This window comes from Pan troglodytes, chromosome 7, assembly GCF_028858775.2.
Source record: "Pan troglodytes isolate AG18354 chromosome 7, NHGRI_mPanTro3-v2.0_pri, whole genome shotgun sequence".
Classification (NCBI taxonomy): domain Eukaryota; kingdom Metazoa; phylum Chordata; class Mammalia; order Primates; family Hominidae; genus Pan; species Pan troglodytes.
The window spans coordinates 130,596,179-130,615,681 of NC_072405.2; the positions used below are offsets into that span (position 1 = coordinate 130,596,179).

The 19,503-nt window shown below is 39.5% G+C and overlaps 1 protein-coding gene across 6 annotated transcripts in view; it reads left to right on the forward strand.

Moving 5' to 3' along the window:
* The window catches only part of COL14A1 (collagen type XIV alpha 1 chain), a 245,293-nt gene that overhangs the window by 151,405 nt on the left and 74,385 nt on the right, over window positions 1-19,503 (forward strand). For all 6 annotated transcript variants that reach the window (XM_016959807.4, XM_054656977.2, XM_016959810.4 and 3 more), the window contains 8 exons: window positions 1,485-1,608; window positions 1,809-1,952; window positions 3,313-3,477; window positions 4,089-4,127; window positions 4,302-4,440; window positions 6,723-6,865; window positions 8,952-9,061; window positions 15,137-15,295. In XM_016959807.4, the coding sequence (XP_016815296.2) occupies window positions 1,485-1,608; window positions 1,809-1,952; window positions 3,313-3,477; window positions 4,089-4,127; window positions 4,302-4,440; window positions 6,723-6,865; window positions 8,952-9,061; window positions 15,137-15,295 (1,023 nt within the window). The remainder of the gene's footprint in view (window positions 1-1,484; window positions 1,609-1,808; window positions 1,953-3,312; window positions 3,478-4,088; window positions 4,128-4,301; window positions 4,441-6,722; window positions 6,866-8,951; window positions 9,062-15,136; window positions 15,296-19,503) is intronic.

The window sequence follows — 19,503 nt, forward strand, 5'->3', positions numbered from 1 at the left end:
TATAAAGGACATGAACTCATCCTTTTTTATGGCTGCATGGTGGGGGTAAGGGGGAGGGATAGCATTAGAAGATATACCTAATGTAAATGACGAGTTAATGGGTGCAGCACACCAACATGGCACATATATACATATGTAACAAACCTGCACATTGTGCACAGGTACCGTAGAACTTAAAGTATAATAATAAAAAAAAGAAAATAAAAATAGGTTATTAAAAAAGAGGAGAATAGATAACATGCTGAGGCATGTCAGAAAGAAGCAAGTTTCCTTTGAATTGCAGGAGACTTTATAAAAATGGTGACATGTCCAGTAGACTGATAAACTGGCAGCAGCTTAAGGCCCATTTAAACAAAGCACTTGAAAGATGCTATCTTTACTTATTAAATCATAATTCTGAAAAACAAATAAAAAACAATTAAAAATGATCCAAAAGTTCCACAGGAATAAAAGCCAGTTGTAAGAACTGAAGCCAGAAAGCTTTGTGTAGTAGTGGTTAAGAACATACATTTTGACCTAGAATAGACCTAACTTCAACGGTTGACTCTGCCAGTGACCACTCTTGTGATGTGCAAGTAACTTGTCTTTTGCAGCTCAGTTGCCTCAAGTGTAAAGTGAGTAGAATAGTAGTAATTACTTCATAGGTTTGCTTCATAAGGAAATCTTTGTAAAGAGTCTAACTGATTTTCGGACATTTGTCAAGTTACCAAGCTTAGGCTGCCATTTTTAAACTGTCAAATGAAGTGGCAAAAATCCTACAAGCTTGAAAGATTTTTAAAAAACTACTTTCAGAAAGTACTTAGAGACACATGCACTCCTATGTTCATTGCAGCACTATTCACAGTAACAAACATGGAATGCCCATCAATGGTGGACTGCGTAAAGAAAATGTGGTGAACATACAGCAAGAAATACTACGCAGCCATAAAAAAGAACAAAATCATGTTCTTTGCAGCGACACGGGTGCCTCTGGAAGCCATTATCTTGTGCAAATTAACACAGAAACATGAAACCAAATACTGCATGCTCTCACTTAGAAGTGGGAGCTAAACATCTAGTACACATGGACGTAAAGACGGGAACAATAGACACTAGGGAAAGATGGGAACAATAGACACTAGGGGCTACTAGTAGGGGGATAATAGAAGGAGGCTGAAGGTTGAAAAACTGCCTATTGGGTACTATGCTCACTACCTGGGGGACAGAATCATTTGTACACCACGTCTCAGTGACATGCCGTTTACCCATGTAACAAACCTACACAATGTACCCTCTGAATCTAAAATAAAAATTTTAAAAAAGAAAAGATGTATTTAATTTGTCTTCAAATTTGGTATGTAACTTGTATGAAAGAAATTTTAATCCAAGGAGATTTTGTAATGAGATAATGAAGAAATTAAAACTACAGGTGACACTGTGCTGTTGCTCTCTGACCCAGTGGAAGTCTACATATGTGTGAAAATGAATACACCTTCTCTCTCCAGGTTGCAATGGTTCAGTTCACTGATGATCCCAGAACAGAATTTAAACTAAATGCTTACAAAACCAAAGAGACTCTTCTTGATGCAATTAAACACATTTCATACAAAGGAGGAAATACAAAAACAGGTATGACCAAAAGAAGCCCAGCTAAGGCTCAAAGTAATTCATTATTTGTAACTACTGAAATGACCTTTTATTTTAAGGCATAGTAATTTTTTAAAGATTATTTTTTTCATTAATTTAAGAACTTTGTTCCCACCCTTTCTTCTCCAGAAAAACAAAAATGGGAGGGAGTGAAATCAAACTGTTGCCTTTCTTTGTTTCAGGAAAAGCAATTAAGTATGTTCGAGATACCTTGTTCACTGCAGAGTCAGGTACAAGAAGGGGCATCCCAAAGGTTATCGTGGTTATAACTGATGGAAGATCACAAGATGATGTGAACAAAATCTCCAGGGAGATGCAATTAGATGGTAAGATATATAAACAATAGTGGCTACCAAATATGATGTTAGAATTGTTATTTTCTAAATACAAATTTATAGGCTATATCAGCATTACTTAAATGTTTTAAAATATTTCTTCATATTAACTAGACAGTGTAATTTTTAAAATACTTTCTGGTATACAAATCTGTAATTGTACTGCTTTGTTAGAGAAAATAGGTTATTTTCTCTAACACTTTTGTTACATACAGGATGCCCTTTATATGGAACTCTAGCAATTAAGTACTGTAAGAAAAGGACCAGGGAAAGAATCTTATTACAGAAACTCCTCAGCCTCTTAATCATACCCAAATGCCCATCGATGATAGACTGGATAAAGAAAATGTGGCACATATAAGCCATGGAATACTATGCAGCCATAAAAAAGAATGAGTTCATGTCCTTTGCAGGGAAATGGATGAAGCTGGAAACCATCATCCTCAGCAAACTAACACAGGAACAGAAAACTAAACACCACATGTTCTCACTCATAAGTGGGAGCTGAACAATGAGAACACATGGACACAGGGAGGGGAACATCACACACGGGGGCCTGTCGGGGGTGGGGGGCAAGGGAGGGAGAGCATTAAGACAAATACCTAATGCATGCAGGGCTTAAAACCTAGATGACAGGTTGAGAGGTACAGTAAACCACCATGGCACACGTATACCTATGTAAAAAACCTGCATCTTCAGCATGTGTATCCCAGAATTTAAAGTAAAATTTTGTAAAAAAGAAAAAATATTGATTGAATATATATATATATATATGGACCAGGGAAGGAACCTTATTACAGAAATTCCTCAGCCTCTTAATCTGTAAAATAGAGATTCTCACAGGACTGCTATGAAGATTAAATTACATAAGTTATGGCAAATAGTAGTTCTATTTACTTGCCAAGCATTGAATGGTGGCCCACCTTAGGTTGCTAGGCCTATTAATGTCTCAGCTTCTACTTCTGAAAAAAAAAAAAAAACAAAACTGAGATAAGCTCAGTGTCTCTGTTTCAAGTATATTTCATACCATAAATGTTAAAAGTAACTTTAAAAAATATGCAACCATAGAGATATTACTCAAATGCAAACTACTTCGTCTCAGGCACAATTTGGGGCCTTGGTCTTCTTGGGTTTCTTTAAAATGGAAAATCTCTTTAGGGGATGATGGAATCATTATCACATAATGAAATATATACATGCAGAACTCTGATGAACTGTAAAGAATGAATTATCCACCCCCATGGGCCTTCCTAAATAAACATATTTTAAACAGTTGGATGTGTCTTATATTACATTATTTGTGTTTTGTACAATTTAAAGTAATTGGAAATCTGTTCTCTGTCTGCCACAGGCTATAGCATTTTTGCAATTGGTGTGGCCGATGCAGATTACTCGGAGTTGGTTAGCATTGGCAGTAAGCCCAGCGCACGCCATGTCTTCTTTGTGGATGACTTTGACGCCTTTAAGAAAATTGAAGATGAGTTAATTACTTTTGTCTGCGAAACCGCATCAGCAAGTTAGTTCTTTGGAATTTGTACTTACTCATGTTGCTTAACAGCTGAAATATTTGACACTGGTTAAATAATGAGTCCCATCTAGATCTGAGAAAAGAATATTGACTTCCAGTACTGCTTGTTATATAGACATTAAGTTTTATGGCTTTGAGCATATGGAAATAAACCTCCCCTCCTCTGTTTAGAGTTTAGAATGATAAAAACCTTCCCTAATCAGATGACAGTCTATGTTTAAAAGCAACTGTGCTTAAACAGATGTAGTAAATAATTTTCAATGTATTAAGAATGTATTAAGATGTAAAATGTATTAAGAATTCTCATCTGGGCAACATATTACAAGGGAGATGTGCCCCAATACATGCTCTCAGGTGATAACCACTGATTTTAATGAACCCAGGAGAGAAGGAAGCTGTGGTCCTTTAGTTGTAATAAGGGACCTTAGCACATTTGAATCTTCATGAAACCACAGAAAACCATAGTCACATTTGATTTGTATTCTCTCCACAATCAACTTCTGGAAAGATTGTATTAGTTTCCTGTTCTCAGGACAGGGAAAGAATATGTTTGTGAAATATCCGAATTAGAGTTTTATTTTGTTTGTTTGGTTTTCCAGCCTGTCCAATGGTACACAAGGATGGCATTGATCTTGCAGGTATGCATTATCACAATCTTTTCAAACACAAAATATATTACATGCCTCTCAATTGGGGATGGGGTTTCTGTTTTTGTTTTTAAATCCTTAATAGAAAAATATTAAAATTTAAAATTCTAAAGTGCCATATTCCTTATGTTCATTCTTTTTCTACTTTTTTTTTTTTTTTTTTAGGATTTAAGATGATGGAAATGTTTGGTTTGGTTGAAAAAGATTTTTCATCAGTGGAAGGGGTTTCTATGGAGCCTGGTACCTTCAATGTGTTTCCATGTTACCAACTCCATAAAGATGCCCTGGTTTCCCAGCCAACCAGGTATGTTTCTGTTGAAAGATTTTAAAGTCAATCATATGTTTATTATATCTCACTGTGAAAATGATGTCAACTTGAAATATGGTGTAATAGTCCCAGGTAGGATTTTCCACGACATTTAGAGTAGAAGATATTTACATTTCTTTGTTTAAAAACACCAGACTCACACATAATGCGGGTTGAACTTTAACATCTGCTGATCTGAGACAACATATAAAAATGATTGCTGGATGCTGTGGCTCATTCCTGTAATCGTAACACTTTGGGAGGCCAAGGTGGGGGGATCACTTGAGGCCAAAAGTTTGAGAGCAGCCTGGGCAACAAAATAAGAGTCTCTACAAAAACATAAAAATAAAAAAATTAGCTGGGCATTGTAGTGTGCACCTGTAGTCCCAGCTACTCTGGAGACTGAGGTGGGAGGATTGCTTGAGCTCAGGAGGTTGAAGCTGCAGTGTGCCATGATCACGCCACTGCACCTCAATCTTGGTGAAAGAGCAAGACCCTGTCTTTAAAAAAAAAAAAAAAGTTGATACTTATATAGCACTACTCCCAGCCATCTTTCTAAATGCTTATGTACACTAACTCACTCAAACCTCCAGACACCTCTATGAACGTAGATTCCATTATTATCTAAATTTTACAGATAATGAATCAGAAACACAAAGAAGCTAAATGACTTGAGTGAGCTCACATAGATAAATGGCAATGTTGGAATTTATATCCAGCTATCAAGCTCCAGTGCTCAGACCCTGAACCATTTCATGATAGTGGTATATGGTTCAAATGGCTTTTATCTTTGAGACAGTCACAACAGCAACTCTAGAAAGTTGAAGAGTAGTAATCAGGTTTATATAAAAATTGCATTACTTAGCTACTTTATAGACACATTTGCCTTATTCTTGTTTCTATCTCTGGATCCCCAGCAAATTAGATGGTGTCTGTCCACATTGAAGGCAGATCTGCCCCACCTAGCTCACTCAGACTCGCACGCTAATCTCCTCTGGAGACACCCTCACTGATATACTCCAAAATAATGCTTTACCAGGTTTCTAGATATTCCTTAATCCAGTCAAGTTGAAACCTAAAATTTACCATCACAGGACCTTTGTCAGTTTATTTGCTGATGTATCTTAAATGTCTGTTACAATGTCTGGCATATAGTTGGCACTCAAAAAATACTTATTGAATGGACAAATGAATTAATGAATATATAAATAAATGAATATTTATTTTTATCTATGCAAACCAAACTTTCATTTTCAAACGCATGCTAAACTTGCACATTTATTTATTCAATTAATAACTATTATGGGGTTCCTACTATATGTAAAGGGTTGTATTTTTTTGCTTGGAGGAAGATTTAAAAAGTAAATGAGTAAAAGTAACATTAGTTGTTAGAAAGAGAGACAAGATGATATTTTAGGTTGGGCTCTTCAGGAAGCAGATTTTCCGGGAGAGATTAGCATGTGGGAAGTTGATGAGGGTGTTCCCTCATGGAAGGGAACAGCAGGACACAGGACAAGCCAAGAGGGAGAAGTCAAGCTGTGAAGAATCTCAGTAAAAGCCTCCACCCACCCAGAAGAGTTCTGAAAATGGTATGGCCCCTCAGATCTGTCTCCCATTGGGTTCAGGGGTTCAGGTCCTTATACTTCCTCAATGACCAGTCATTGAAAAGAGGTTTCCTAGTAAGGTGGCATGACCTTGGGAGAGGCATCCTTTTTCAGCCAAGACAATTTCTGAAAGGGGATTGGTGTCTGAAACCTGTCTGCAGACAACACTCCCAGGACCAGGGGTAATGTACCCTTAATTTTGGAAGGTGGATCTGGATGGTGCAACACAGATGGGAATGCAATTGACTACAATATGTAGTAGAAAGTGATAATGTCATAAGTTATGTTTTACAAAAGGATAATAGATCAACATTGCTTATTACATGAAAACCTTTGACACTACTAAAATGTTCAGTGAGAAGTGACTGATTAGGTAAGTGATAAAATAGCCAAGCAAGAGAAGACTGTACAGCCATGAAATATCATGCTCTTAAAAATATTTAAGGAAATGGAAAATGACTATTAAATGGTGCTAAGAAAGGGACAAAATGATATAAATTGGACAAATGCACACATTCTTTACTAAATTAGATCAACAGTGATCTAGTTGCTGTTAATGGTGGTCTTTTCTGTTTTTCCAAATCTTGTGTAATGAAAATGTATTTGCTTTATAATCAAAGGAGTAACTTTTTTGAGGAAGGATACAATGAAACATGGTTTTCTTTCTATGTTCAGGTACTTGCACCCAGAAGGATTGCCCTCCGACTACACAATCAGTTTTCTATTCCGGATTCTTCCTGACACTCCACAGGAGCCATTTGCTCTTTGGGAGATTTTAAATAAAAATTCTGACCCATTGGTTGGGGTTATTTTAGACAGTAAGTATATTTATTGAGATCACATTCGCATATACATGTATGAGTAATGTATGTGGCATGCCATTTTGCCTGTTTGTGTATATTACAGAGTAACTCACTAATCTTATGTGATGTGTAAATACTAAACAATGAATTATATAGCAGTTGATTTATCCATTTATTCTCTTATTCTTTCAACAAATATTTCTTGAATTCCTATTTTGTGCCAACACTAAGCCTGGGATGCAGTAGTGAGGAAGGAGAAGAGAGAAAAACAATTTTTACTGGGAGAGGGAAAACTACAGACAGAGCAAGGCCCTTGGAGGGTCAATGGGAGGGGTGGGACCACAGTTCATTTTTTGGACATAGACATGATAAAAGTAAGATGCATATTTGATATCCCAGAATGGATGTCAGATTGACAGCAACATATTTAGAAAGAATTCTGGGATGGAGATGTACATTTGAAAGTTGTGTGTCTTTGCTATACAAGCCATGAGACTGGGTGGGATCATCTAGAAAATGAGTCTAGAAAGAGCAGAGAATAGGTCTGGAGGCTGGGAAATGCCAATGTTTGGAGGTTGGAAACATGAGGAAGAACCAATGAAGGAAGCTTCTTAACCTTGTGCTCTTGGATGTTGTACCATCAACCTCATGCTCTTGGATGTTGTACATGATGATCACTTAAGCAGATCAACTTTTTGGTTAATATCACTGAGTTTTCTATATCTAGTTTTAGTTTAGGATTCCAGTGAACCTAGGAACCAAAATTTGGAGGCTATTACTAGGTGCTAAGTCACACATTCGGATAAGGAAAGTATTAAGCTTATTTCCGACTAGTATTTGTAAAAGGATTTTTCAGTACATGGAAACTAATCAACAACTAAATATGATATTGTGGAAGCATTTTGCATTGATATTAAAACTAAGGAAAAGCTGTAGATTGAAAGGGTATACGTTACTAACTTCATATATACCTGGGACTTGAAAATGAAGAATTTTCTTAAAATGATTAAGACTAGCTTGCTCCTTTTGAAAACAGAGGTATTAATTTGTAGCATAGGAATGAATTAGAAAGAAAAAAGATTAGATAAATGAATAATATGAATTATTCTCTCACAAGGTTAGTAATGCTTTGTATGCATATATTCTTTATTCTATTTGCTATTGAACAAAGGCATTTAAAAAAAATTCCATAGGGCTTTGGATCTCAAATTTCAGCTGGAGTGAGAATCTTTTCTCTTTCTAATTCATAGTATCTTTTAAATAATAAAATATTCCTTGTAATAGGAATAATTTAAGATTAGAAAAATTTTTGCTTGTTTGTTCATAATAAATGAAATATCTTGGGTGGTGTAATTTGCAAATCCTAGGAAAGTTGGTTGCTGCAGTGGGTTAAAAAGACAAAGGGCCGGCCAGGCACGGTGGCTTACGCCTGTAATCCCAGCACTTTGGGATGCTGAGGTGGGCAGATCATGAGGTCAGGAGATCGAGACCATCCTGAACATGAGGTCAGGAGATCGAGACCAAGCCGTCTCTACTAAAAATACAAAAAATTAGCTGGGCGTGGTGGCGGGCACCTGTAGTCCCAGCTACTTGGGAGGCTGAGGCAGGAGAATGGTGTGAACCCAGGAGGTGGAGCTTGCAGTGAGCCAAGATCATGCCACTGCACTCCAGCCTGGGTGACAGAGCGAGACTCCATCTCAAAAAAAAAAAAAAAAAAAAAAAAAAAAAGAGACAAAGGGCCTGGTTTCTATTCTTTAAGATTTGATAAACTTAAAGCAGCTGTGTCTGCCTCTACTTCCAGCTTTGGACAGTTTCTCCCAGGAGAGTGATGGGAATGAGAGTCTGGGCAAGGAAGTACAGAGGTAAGAGTATGTGTAGGAGTCTTTGCCTCACTGTCACCACCAAGTGGCTTAATCAGTTCATGTAACCAACTAAAAGTCTGCGGCAACCTGGGGACTGTAGATCACTTCCTTACTCATCACATCATTCTAAATACAGGTTCAAAACAATCGATGCATTGTTTTGTTTTGAGTTGAATTTTAGAAAACAAAATTCACCTACTTTAATTATTTCTAAAATATTTTTATTTTTCTTTCAATAGATGGTGGGAAAACTCTAACATATTTCAACTATGACCAGAGTGGGGATTTTCAAACTGTTACTTTCGAAGGACCTGAAATTAGGAAAATTTTTTATGGAAGCTTTCACAAGGTTAGTAATGCTTTGTATGCATATATTATTTATTCTATTTGCTATTGAACAAAGCCATTTAAAAACAATTCCATAGGGATTTGGATCTCAAATTTCAGCTGGAGTGAGAATTTCCTTTGTGCTTGTTAACAATACCTGTGCTTGTTAACAGATTCTGATTTGGTAGTTCTGAGAGAGGACCCTGAAATGTGCATTTTTTTTTTTTGGCAGGCACTCCCGAAAATAAGGGGGCCACTTTCCTCTTTGAGGAAAAATGTAGTTAAGGATATGGCATTACCAAGTGGACAGTTGCTCATTTGCTACATTAGGTGCGATGTAGAAAAGATTGCTGGTCTAGCTGGTACAACTAGCTATCTATGAGTGCAGAAGAAAGCACAATCAGCTGAATCATCTTAAAATGTGCAGATAGGGATAACTGATTGCACCAATACTTTTACATATATACAAGTGCAATCCATCACTGTCATCATAACAGTTACCCTGCGGAAAAATTTTATAAAACCTAAGTTTACTTGTCATTATTTAATTTAATTAATTAATTTATTTATTTATTTATTTTGAGATGGAGTCTTGCTCTGTTGCCCAGGCTGGAGTGCAGTGGTGCGATCTTGGCTCACTGCAAGCTCTGCCTCCCGGGTTCACGCCATTCTCCTGCCTCAGCCTCCCGAGGAGCTGGGATTACAGGCATCTGCCACCATGCCTGGCTAATTTTTTGTATTTTTAGTGGGGCCGGGATTTCACCATATTAGCCAGGATGGTCTCGATCTCCTGACCTCGTGACCCACCTGCCTCGGCATCCCAAAGTGCTGGGATTACAGGTGTGAGCCACCGCGCCTGGCCACTTGTCATTATTTTAATAACTCAGCACTTGTGGTATATGACTATGTTCCTTAACATTTGCTTCTCAGAAACACTTACCTGTGGTGATCATTGGGGTGGACATCTACCAACATCTACTGCTTCCTTTGTATTTGAATAATCCCACTGATCTGTAGTGTTAAGCAGTGCAGCACCTACACTGCAGGATGAGCAGAACATTTACTAGGTGGTGTAGAAAAATGCTTTGCTTCCTAACCAGGCCCTTACTGCCCTTTTAAAGTGAGAGAAGGGATGCTGCATAGCAATTTTCTTGGCTCCTGTCTCATGGCCCAGAATGCGGTCAAATCAATCTAATTTATGCAACTTTGCTACTTTCTGTGGTTTTGAATATCGTAATTGCATACCACATAATTGCATAAGAACCGTTGCTAAAAAAAAAAAAAAAAAATCTTGCTTTTTTTCCTGTTTAATAGGACTGTACTACCAGAAGAAAAGGTATCTGAAAAGCACATGAGATACAGTGGAGATTTATTAGTTCATGGCTCAAAGTGGTCCCATTAGCAGCTCTTAGGACTTAACATTGTTTACTCACCAAATTCCTCTTGGCATGTTTATTTTCTTGGTTATGGAGAGTGTATTGCAAAATAGTAAAAAATAAAATTGTTTGGGAGATGAAAAGCATTTGAGATTTCATGAGTGTTAAAAGAAACATTGTCATTTTAGCCCATGGTTTAGGCATGAACTTGTAATTCTCATTCCAAAGAATCCTTTGTAAGTCTTAGGTGAAGGTTAAGCTTTATTTCCTTACCAGAAGAACTCAAGAAGTGAGGTTCATTAAAAATCGATTTAAAATTTATAAACCTTCAAATTTTTAAAAGTTATATGAAGGAAGACTTCCCTCTACTTTAAGTGTTAATAAAGCCAAAAAGCCAAACAAGGAAAAAAATTCAAAAAAGGCTTCTCATGTGACAAAATACTTTATAATAGACCTATTAATAGAATATCTCAATGCAAATTCAATTTGTAGAAGTCGAATTCTATTTGTTCATAGACTTATAAATGAATAAATACTTTACCTTAATTTCTCATTGATTTTCAGTTAGTTTTATTTTTTACACTTTGGCTATGAAGTGTGGGCCCAAGGTCTCTTTCAAAAAGTTTTAATTATATAAATGGGCACTTAAGTGCAACCAAAGAAGCAAAATATCTTTGAAAAATTTTCAATATCTCCTTTTGTAAAGCAAAAAAAAAAAAAAAAAAAAAATTAAGCATGTGAATAACTCCCCACAAGTTAACAATTCTTTTTTTTTTTTTTTTTTTTTTTTTATTTTTTTTTTATTTTTATTGATCATTCTTGGGTGTTTCTCGCCGAGGGGGATTTGGCAGGGTCACAGGACAATAGTGGAGGGAAGGTCAGCAGATAAACAAGTAAACAAAGTTCTCTGGTTTTCCTAGGCAGAGGACCCTGCGGCCTTCCGCAGTGTTTGTGTCCCTGGGTATTTGAGATTAGGGAGTGGTGATGACTCTTAACGAACATGCTGCCTTCAAGCATCTGTTTAACAAAGCACATCTTGCACCGCCCTTAATCCATTCAACCCTGAGTGGATACAGCACATGTTTCAGAGAGCACAGGGTTGGGGGTAAGGTCACAGATCAACAGGATCCCAAGGCAGAATTTTTCTTAGTACAGAACAAAATGAAAAGTCTCCCATGTCTACCTCTTTCTACACAGACACGGCAACCATCCGATTTCTCAATCTTTTCCCCACCTTTCCCCCCTTTCTATTCCACAAAACCGCCATTGTCTTCATGGCCCGTTCTCAATGAGCTGTTGAGTACACCTCCCAGATGGGGTGGTGGCCGGGCAGAGGAGCTCCTCACTTCCCAGTAGGGGCGGCCGGGCAGAAGCGCCCCTCACCTCCCGGACGGGGCGGCTGGCCGGGCGGGGGGCTGACCCCCCCCACCTCCCTCCCGGACGGGGCGGCTGGCCGGGCGGGGGGCTGACCCCCCACCTCCCTCCCAGACAGGGCGGCGGGCCGGGCAGAGGGGCTCCTCACTTCCCAGTAGGGGCGGCCGGGCAGAGGCGCCCCTCACTTCCCCGACGGGGCGGCTGGCCCGGCGGGGGGCTGACCCCCCCACTTCCCTCCCGGACGGGGCGGCTGGCCGGGCAGAGGGGCTCCTCACTTCCTGGTAGGGGTGGCCGGGCAGAGGCGCCCCTCACCTCCCGGACAGGGCGGCTGGCCGGGCGGGGGGCTGATACCCCCACCTCCCTCCCGGACGGGGCGGCTGGCCAGGCGGGGGGCTGACCCCCCCACCTCCCTCCCGGATGGGGCGGCTGGCCGGGCGGGGGGCTGACCCCCTCACCTCCCTCCCGGATGGGGCGGCTGGCCGGGTGGGGGGCTGACCCCCTCACCTCCCTCCCAGACGGGGCGGCTGGCCGGGCAGGGGGCTGACCCCCCCACCTCCTTCCCGGACGGGGCGGCTGGCCGGGTGGGGGGCTGACCCCCCCACCTCCCTCCCGGACGGGGCGGCTGGCCGGGCAGAGGGGCTCCTCACTTCCCAGTAGGGGCGGCCGGGCAGAGGCACCCCTCACCTCCCGGATGGGGCGGCTGGCCAGGCGGGGGGCTGACCCCCCCACCTCCCTCCCGGACGGGGCGGCTGGCCGGGCAGAGGGGCTCCTCACTTCCCGGTAGGGGTGGCCGGGCAGAGGCGCCCCTCACCTCCCAGACAGGGCGGCTGGCCGGGCGGGGGGCTGACCCCCCCACCTCCCTCCCGGACGGAGCGGCTGGCCGGGCAGAGGGGCTCCTCACTTCCCGGTAGGGGCGGCCGGGCAGAGGCGCCCCTCACCTCCCGGACAGGGCGGCTGGCCGGGCGGGGGGCTGACCCCCCCACCTCCCTCCCGGACGAGGAGGGAGGACGCTCCTCACTTCTCAGACGGGGTGGCTGCCGGGCGGAGGGGCTCCTCACTTCTCAGACGGGGCGGTTGCCAGGCAGAGGGTCTCCTCACTTCTCAGACGGGGCGGCCGGGCAGAGACGCTCCTCACATCCCGGACGGGGCGGCAGGGCAGAGGTGCTCCCCACATCTCAGACGATGGGCGGCCGGGCAGAGACGCTCCTCACTTCCCAGATGTGATGGCGGCCGGGAAGAGGTGCTCCTCACTTCCTAGATGGGATGGCGGCCGGGCAGAGACGCTCCTCACTTTCCAGACTGGGCAGCCAGGCAGAGGGGCTCCTCACATCCCAGACGATGGGCGGTCAGGCGGAGACGCTCCTCACTTCCCAGACGGGGTGGCTGCCAGGCAGAGGCTGCAATCTCGGCACTTAGGGAGGCCAAGGCAGGAGGCTGGGAGGTGGTTGTAGCGAGCCGAGTTCACGCCACTGCACTCCAGCCTGGGCGCCATTGAGCACTGAGTTAACGAGACTCCGTCTGCAATCCCGGCACCTCGGGAGGCCGAGGCTGGCAGATCACTCACGGTTAGGAGCTGGAGACCAGCCCGGCCGACGCATCGAAACCCCGTCTCCACCAAAAAAATACGAAAACCAGTCAGGCGTGGCGGCGCGCGCCTGCAATCGCAGGCACTCAGCAGGCTGAGGCAGGAGAATCAGGCAGGGAGGTTGCAGTGAGCTGAGATGGCAGCAGTACCGTCCAGCTTCGGCTCGGCATCAGAGGGAGACCGTGGAAAGAGGGGAGAGGAGAGAGGAGAGAGGAGAGAGCAAGTTAACAATTCTTAAGGCAGGGGTACTAGAAGCTAAGTTTTCTAGCACCCAGTATGAAAATTTCTATAATCTATAATAATGGAAAGTGTTCTAAGGCTCAAAAACACGTAAGAGTTGAATTATACTCTAGTAAATGATTGCAACAGAGATGTTAATAAGAAGCAAGGAATGTGGTGGGGTTTATTCCATCAATGTTTCCATACTTGGGCAATAGTTAATTCCTTTTTGAAGGAAAAGGATTCTCAAGAGTCCCACTGTTGACTTACATTATTTGTATCATGATCTAACTCAAATAAAACATGAAATAACAATTGGTATAAGTCCATGTGCTTTCAGCTCGTATGCAACAATGAAACAAAAATGAAGTTGAACAAAACCAGTAAAATTAAAAGTAACACTATCTTAATGTGAAAGAGGACATTATTTCATTGACATTCAACCTGTACTTACAATGTGAATACACTGCTAGCTACTATAACTCCCATAACTTTGATTGTATTGCCCAAGATTGTTTTTCTTTGAACTACCATGATACCTTACCTTAAACAGATTTGTAACTTCTTTTGGCTTTTACTTAGGGCAAAACCGTTATTTGCCTATTAATTTCACCCCATAACCTTGATTGTATTGACCAACATGGTTTTTCTTTGAACTACCGTAATACCTTATCTTAAACAGATTTGTAACTTCTTTTGGCTTTTACTTAGGGTGGAATCATTACCTATTAATTTGACTCTTTTAGCTCATCAGTCTGCCAAAAACAAGTACTGTAGTACTCGTGAGGCTAATGCCATTGTAAGTTACAATGCATATATAAGCACTGAAATTTTATGGCAGAACTTGGACATAGAGTAGTTATCCAGTTCATCTAGAATATACCTAACTTTGACTATCACCTAAATAAGACAGATTTTACGAGTCCTTACAAAGAATGTGTCAACTCCTGAAAATATCACGGACCTCCAGATTCTTGAGATTCTAGTTTGAGAAAAATGTACCATACACTAAGCTAAACAGCTTTATTTTATTTGAACCTGGGTTCACCAGAAAGCATTCCTTCTTCCCCCTCAGATTCTAGATCCCCTTTCCTCATCCTAAATTAAATAAATATTTTTGAAGTGTGGTTTGCCAACCACTCGTGGTGCTTTGGATGATTGTTGGTGATATATCAACAAAAATTTTTAATTTTAATATTTTTGTGTTAATTTTAATGTGCATTCAGAAAAGGCATGGCTAGTACAGCAGTCCTGTGATTTCAAAGATGCGATTGCTCTCGAGTTAGGCCGGACTTTAAAAAGTGAATCCTTTCAAAGCCGTTTTAGAAAGAAGTGTTAAATAGATAAAAATAGAGATGGTACTTGAATGTGGGAAAATCATGGAGATGATAAAAGTAGAAATTTTCTCTTTTGGCAAAATACATGGTGACAGAATTCTTTCTCTTCTCTTTCATACTTTGTAATGATGAATCATACAATTATACAAATTTGGTTGATATTTCCTTCTGTTTCTTACCTCATAAAACATCTTACTTTTACCTAGCTACACATTGTTGTCAGTGAGACTTTGGTCAAAGTGGTTATTGACTGCAAGCAAGTGGGTGAGAAGGCAACGAACGCATCAGCTAATATCACGTCAGATGGTGTAGAAGTGCTAGGGAAAATGGTTCAATCAAGAGGACCAGGTGGAAACTCTGCACCGGTAAGTGAATAAACCCATGAAGCTGTGTTATTGTTAAGGGAGAGAAATTATTTTAAAGTACATTAGCTATTTTCCAGGGGAAAGGTTTAACAAAAAGATGAATGGATAAATGGATGGATGAATGAATGGATGGATGGATGGATGGATGGATAGATGGATGGATAAATAAATAATGGCCTCTTTAAATGAATTAAGACATGTACATTCAAACCTTGTGGTAGTATGCTTCCACTGTATTATATGGAATATGCATTAGGAATTAGGCTAGTTTATTTTCTAAATGCATTTTAAAATTTAAATAGTAAAATATTCATCACGTGGTTTGGGGCATAAATGGTTTTTAGAAAAGAATTACAACTGCAAATGAACCTCATTTATATAAGCAAATACAAATCCACACAAAATTAGTGACTATTATACACAGGAAATTGACATAAGCCTCTTATTTGGGTTAGATTTGGGCATTTTAAAACTAGGTTTTGCTATCACTAATGTAAAGTTTACCCTTTAATTATTGTGATTATTGAGTAACATACCATTCTAAGATAATATATTTTTTACCTTACAACATGGAATTTAAATCTGAGAGACTTCCAGTTGGCAAAGAAATCACATTGCCATCACTCATTACCCACAAAAAAAGAATAGTGCGCACAGTTTTTTGTGTTAATATTGTGTATTCACAGCTAATTAGCAGCATTCTTTAATTTGAGTCATTCTATAGTGAGGCATTTTATTCTTGTAAACAATCCCAACTGTTCTAATCTACACTTCTCTTATGTAATAGAACAATCAAGATAATTATGAATTACTATTGTCTCCCACTTTCATAGATCTGTAGAATTAGCCAGTTATACAAGAGCTGGTAGTTCTCAAAGACTTTTAAAGCTGAAGATCACCTTGTAAAAATGAAATCCTATGCTATGTCAAATAAATAAAACAGACCCATGGTTCTAATTCCACTACCATTCACTTAGTACACAGGAAATAGTCCGAGTGGGAGAGTGATTTACTTTGGGGCACTTTGCTATTTTGCGGCATTTATTTTTGTGGTAACAATAGAAGTGAATGGTAGCAATGTGTCCCCTTATGTATAGGGGGACATTGATGCTTTCAGACCTTGATAGGTAGATGATGCTAAGTAGTTTAACACTTACAGTTGAAGTATCTTTAAAAGTTGCTTTGTTTCTACTTTGCTTTGGAGAATTATGGATTAGATGTTTAGAAAGAGAATATAAAAGCTATGGAAGGCTCTCGTTCTCAGTTACAGTAAGAGACTTTTGGGAATGTTTACATGATTTCAAAAACTTGTCTCCTCCTAATGTGTGGCATTTCATGATAATTAAAAAACACACCATCTTCTGCTTAATGGAGGATACTCCTATGATAGTACATGAAGGAATTTATAAAAACACAGAATTATCAAACTAAGGATATCTTGTATGGATAAATGGATATATAGATGGATACTTGGATGATGAATGAATAGACTCTAATTTAAGAAAGAGAATCCAGGCCGGGTGCGGTGCCTCACGCCTGTAATTTCAGCACTTTGGGAGGCCGAGGTGGGTGGATCACGAGGTCAGGAGATCAAGACCGTCCTGTCTAACATGGTGAAACTCCGTCTCTACTAAAAATACAGAAAATTAGCCGGATGTGGTAGCACGCACCTGTAGCCCACCTACTCGGGAGGCTGAGGCAGGAGAATTGCTTGACCCCGGGAGGCGGATGTTGCAGTGAACCAAGATCGCGCCACTGCACTTTAGCCTGGGTGACAGAGAAAGACTCCATCTCAAAAAAAAAAAAAAAAAAAAAAACACAAAGAAAGGGAAACCATTCTAGGTATATGAGATTCTGGGCCCAGATCACATAATACTATTATTAATATTTTCTTAATTTTAGAAATAACGAATATAAAATTCCTGAAAGTTAGTAGGCGTTCACTGAAGAGCAACTATTATTATTGAAGAAAGTCAATAACACATTCTCCATCCTCTATCCCACCTTTTCTAGACTTCTAGCACTTGATTATTGATAGTCACATACTATTTTGTTTCTCTTTCATATATCTACATTTCACTCCTCTAACCAGATTATAAATGCCTCAAAATAGAAACCGTGTCATTGTCTTTGTTTAAAACCACCCTACATCACAGTGTCTACTCAATACTGATGAACAGAGTAAGTTCTCAAGAAACATTTGATAGAAATTAAATAGAATGTTGTCTGTTCAAATTGTATTATATCTTTTCTTAAAATTTTGTTTTGCATATATTCCATGTGTGATGTTGACAATAGTCCCATAATATATATTGTACCCTCTCCTAATTATTTTATAATTATAATATATTTCACAATGATAGTTTTACAACTGTATTTTAATGTATACTGTATGTAATAATTATGCTCCAAAGATATGACCAACTAAATATCAACTAATTTCTTTCTGAAAGTAAAAATGCCTCAGGTTTCAGGCCTGCTGGTGATCAATCTTTACTTTTGGCCATGAGAGAAATGGAATTAAACAGAGCACTCTCTGTGGTTATTTCCAACTAGTAGTAGACAAAGGAGAATTATAGAAGTCAATAATTAAAGAGTTCTTTGTAAGGCTAGTAGGAAAAAAATCATAGCATTTGTTGAATCTAGAAGTCTACAAAGGATTACTAACTAGATTTTCAGTCTGCCCACTTACTGAAGAATTTGATTATGTTGAAATGAATGTATTAAGTTAGATCTCAAGAATGTGATTGGAAACTCAGACTTGCTTTTTGAGGGATATTACTTAATCATTTCAGTACAAGGTAAGAGAAGTCTCAGTTTTCAATTTTAAATTTAGAAATCACAGACTGCCAATCTAACCTTGATATACATTTGTACTCTAATATCCAGCAAAAGGGAATGTATGTTGTGCAAATTCTGGATTATTCTAGGAGGAGTAATTATTATATAAGAGAGATTAGTAACCTATAGGTCTCCATTCCCTGCCAAATCCAACAATTATTCAATAAATGCCAGATGGTGGAAGTCTAAACATTTAGTCTTTAAAGAAAATGTATTCTTTTTAAACCATAATTGAGTGGAAGATAGATTAATGCATTTAAGGATACAGTAACTACTCGATAGAAATTACGTTCTTAATAAAATCAACTGGTGTTCAGCAATGCAAGATTGTATAGGCAGTAACAGTCTCTACTGGGGCTAACTTAACAAGCAGGCTTAACTTAGCTGTCTAAATACGTGTGGAATGAAACTTAACAACTGTGCTTCTCCTTTCCAAACTTTTTTCTCCTAAAAAGTTTCTCCTGCATTTTCTGGTACCTAATGAAATGATTCTAGAAAAGTTTTGAGCTTCTGGCATACGATCATATTTCTTAGTGCCTTTCTTCTACCTTTGCAAATCTAATACTTAGGTAATTATCTAACTGGCATATATTTAGCTCCCTGCTGTTCAAATAACAGAGACATATGAGTTATGCTATGGAGTTGCCTATCATTTTAGCCACTGAGTTACAGCTTTTATATATAAATCAATAGTAGACTAGTTGATGATTCTACAAACACTTGTTTGAAAATAAGTGTTGTTAAATTGCTAAAAAATATAGTATATTTTCATGTGAATTATCTATTTTAAGCTTTTAAAATTATAACGATAGCTAATAGTTATTACATCTCTGCTAGGAGCTAGGCAGTGTGTATTTTCCTGGGATTATTTCATTTAATCCTGTAATAATCCTTGAAAGAGGTACTTGCATCTTCCCTACTCTGTAGATAGAGAAACTGAGACTTTAAGAAGCTAGGGTCAGGTCCCCTTTCAAAAAGTGAGAGTAGTGAAATAAGAGACTGTATCCAACTTCTATAAGATCATCTGCCTTTCATTCCAGTGCTTCTTCCATTAGGACAGACTCTGATAATTATAGAATAAAGGCAGAGAAGGAAGTTTGGTTTGTACTAGAGACTATATGTCCTATCTGTTCATTGACAGGTTCAAAGATTTACCATTATTTGAATTACAACCTTGAGAGCAAAGTAATCAAAACTACCCCCCAAGTGTGTCTATACCTTAAAATTCTAATTAATACCAACAAGTACAATAGCTATGAATTTTATTTTCTAATTTAATCAGTGCCTTCGTGGTTTCCCTTAAATTCAATAAATTGATTGAAAACAAGTTAAAAACAATCAGTTCAATAGTTGACAAGTGGTAAATG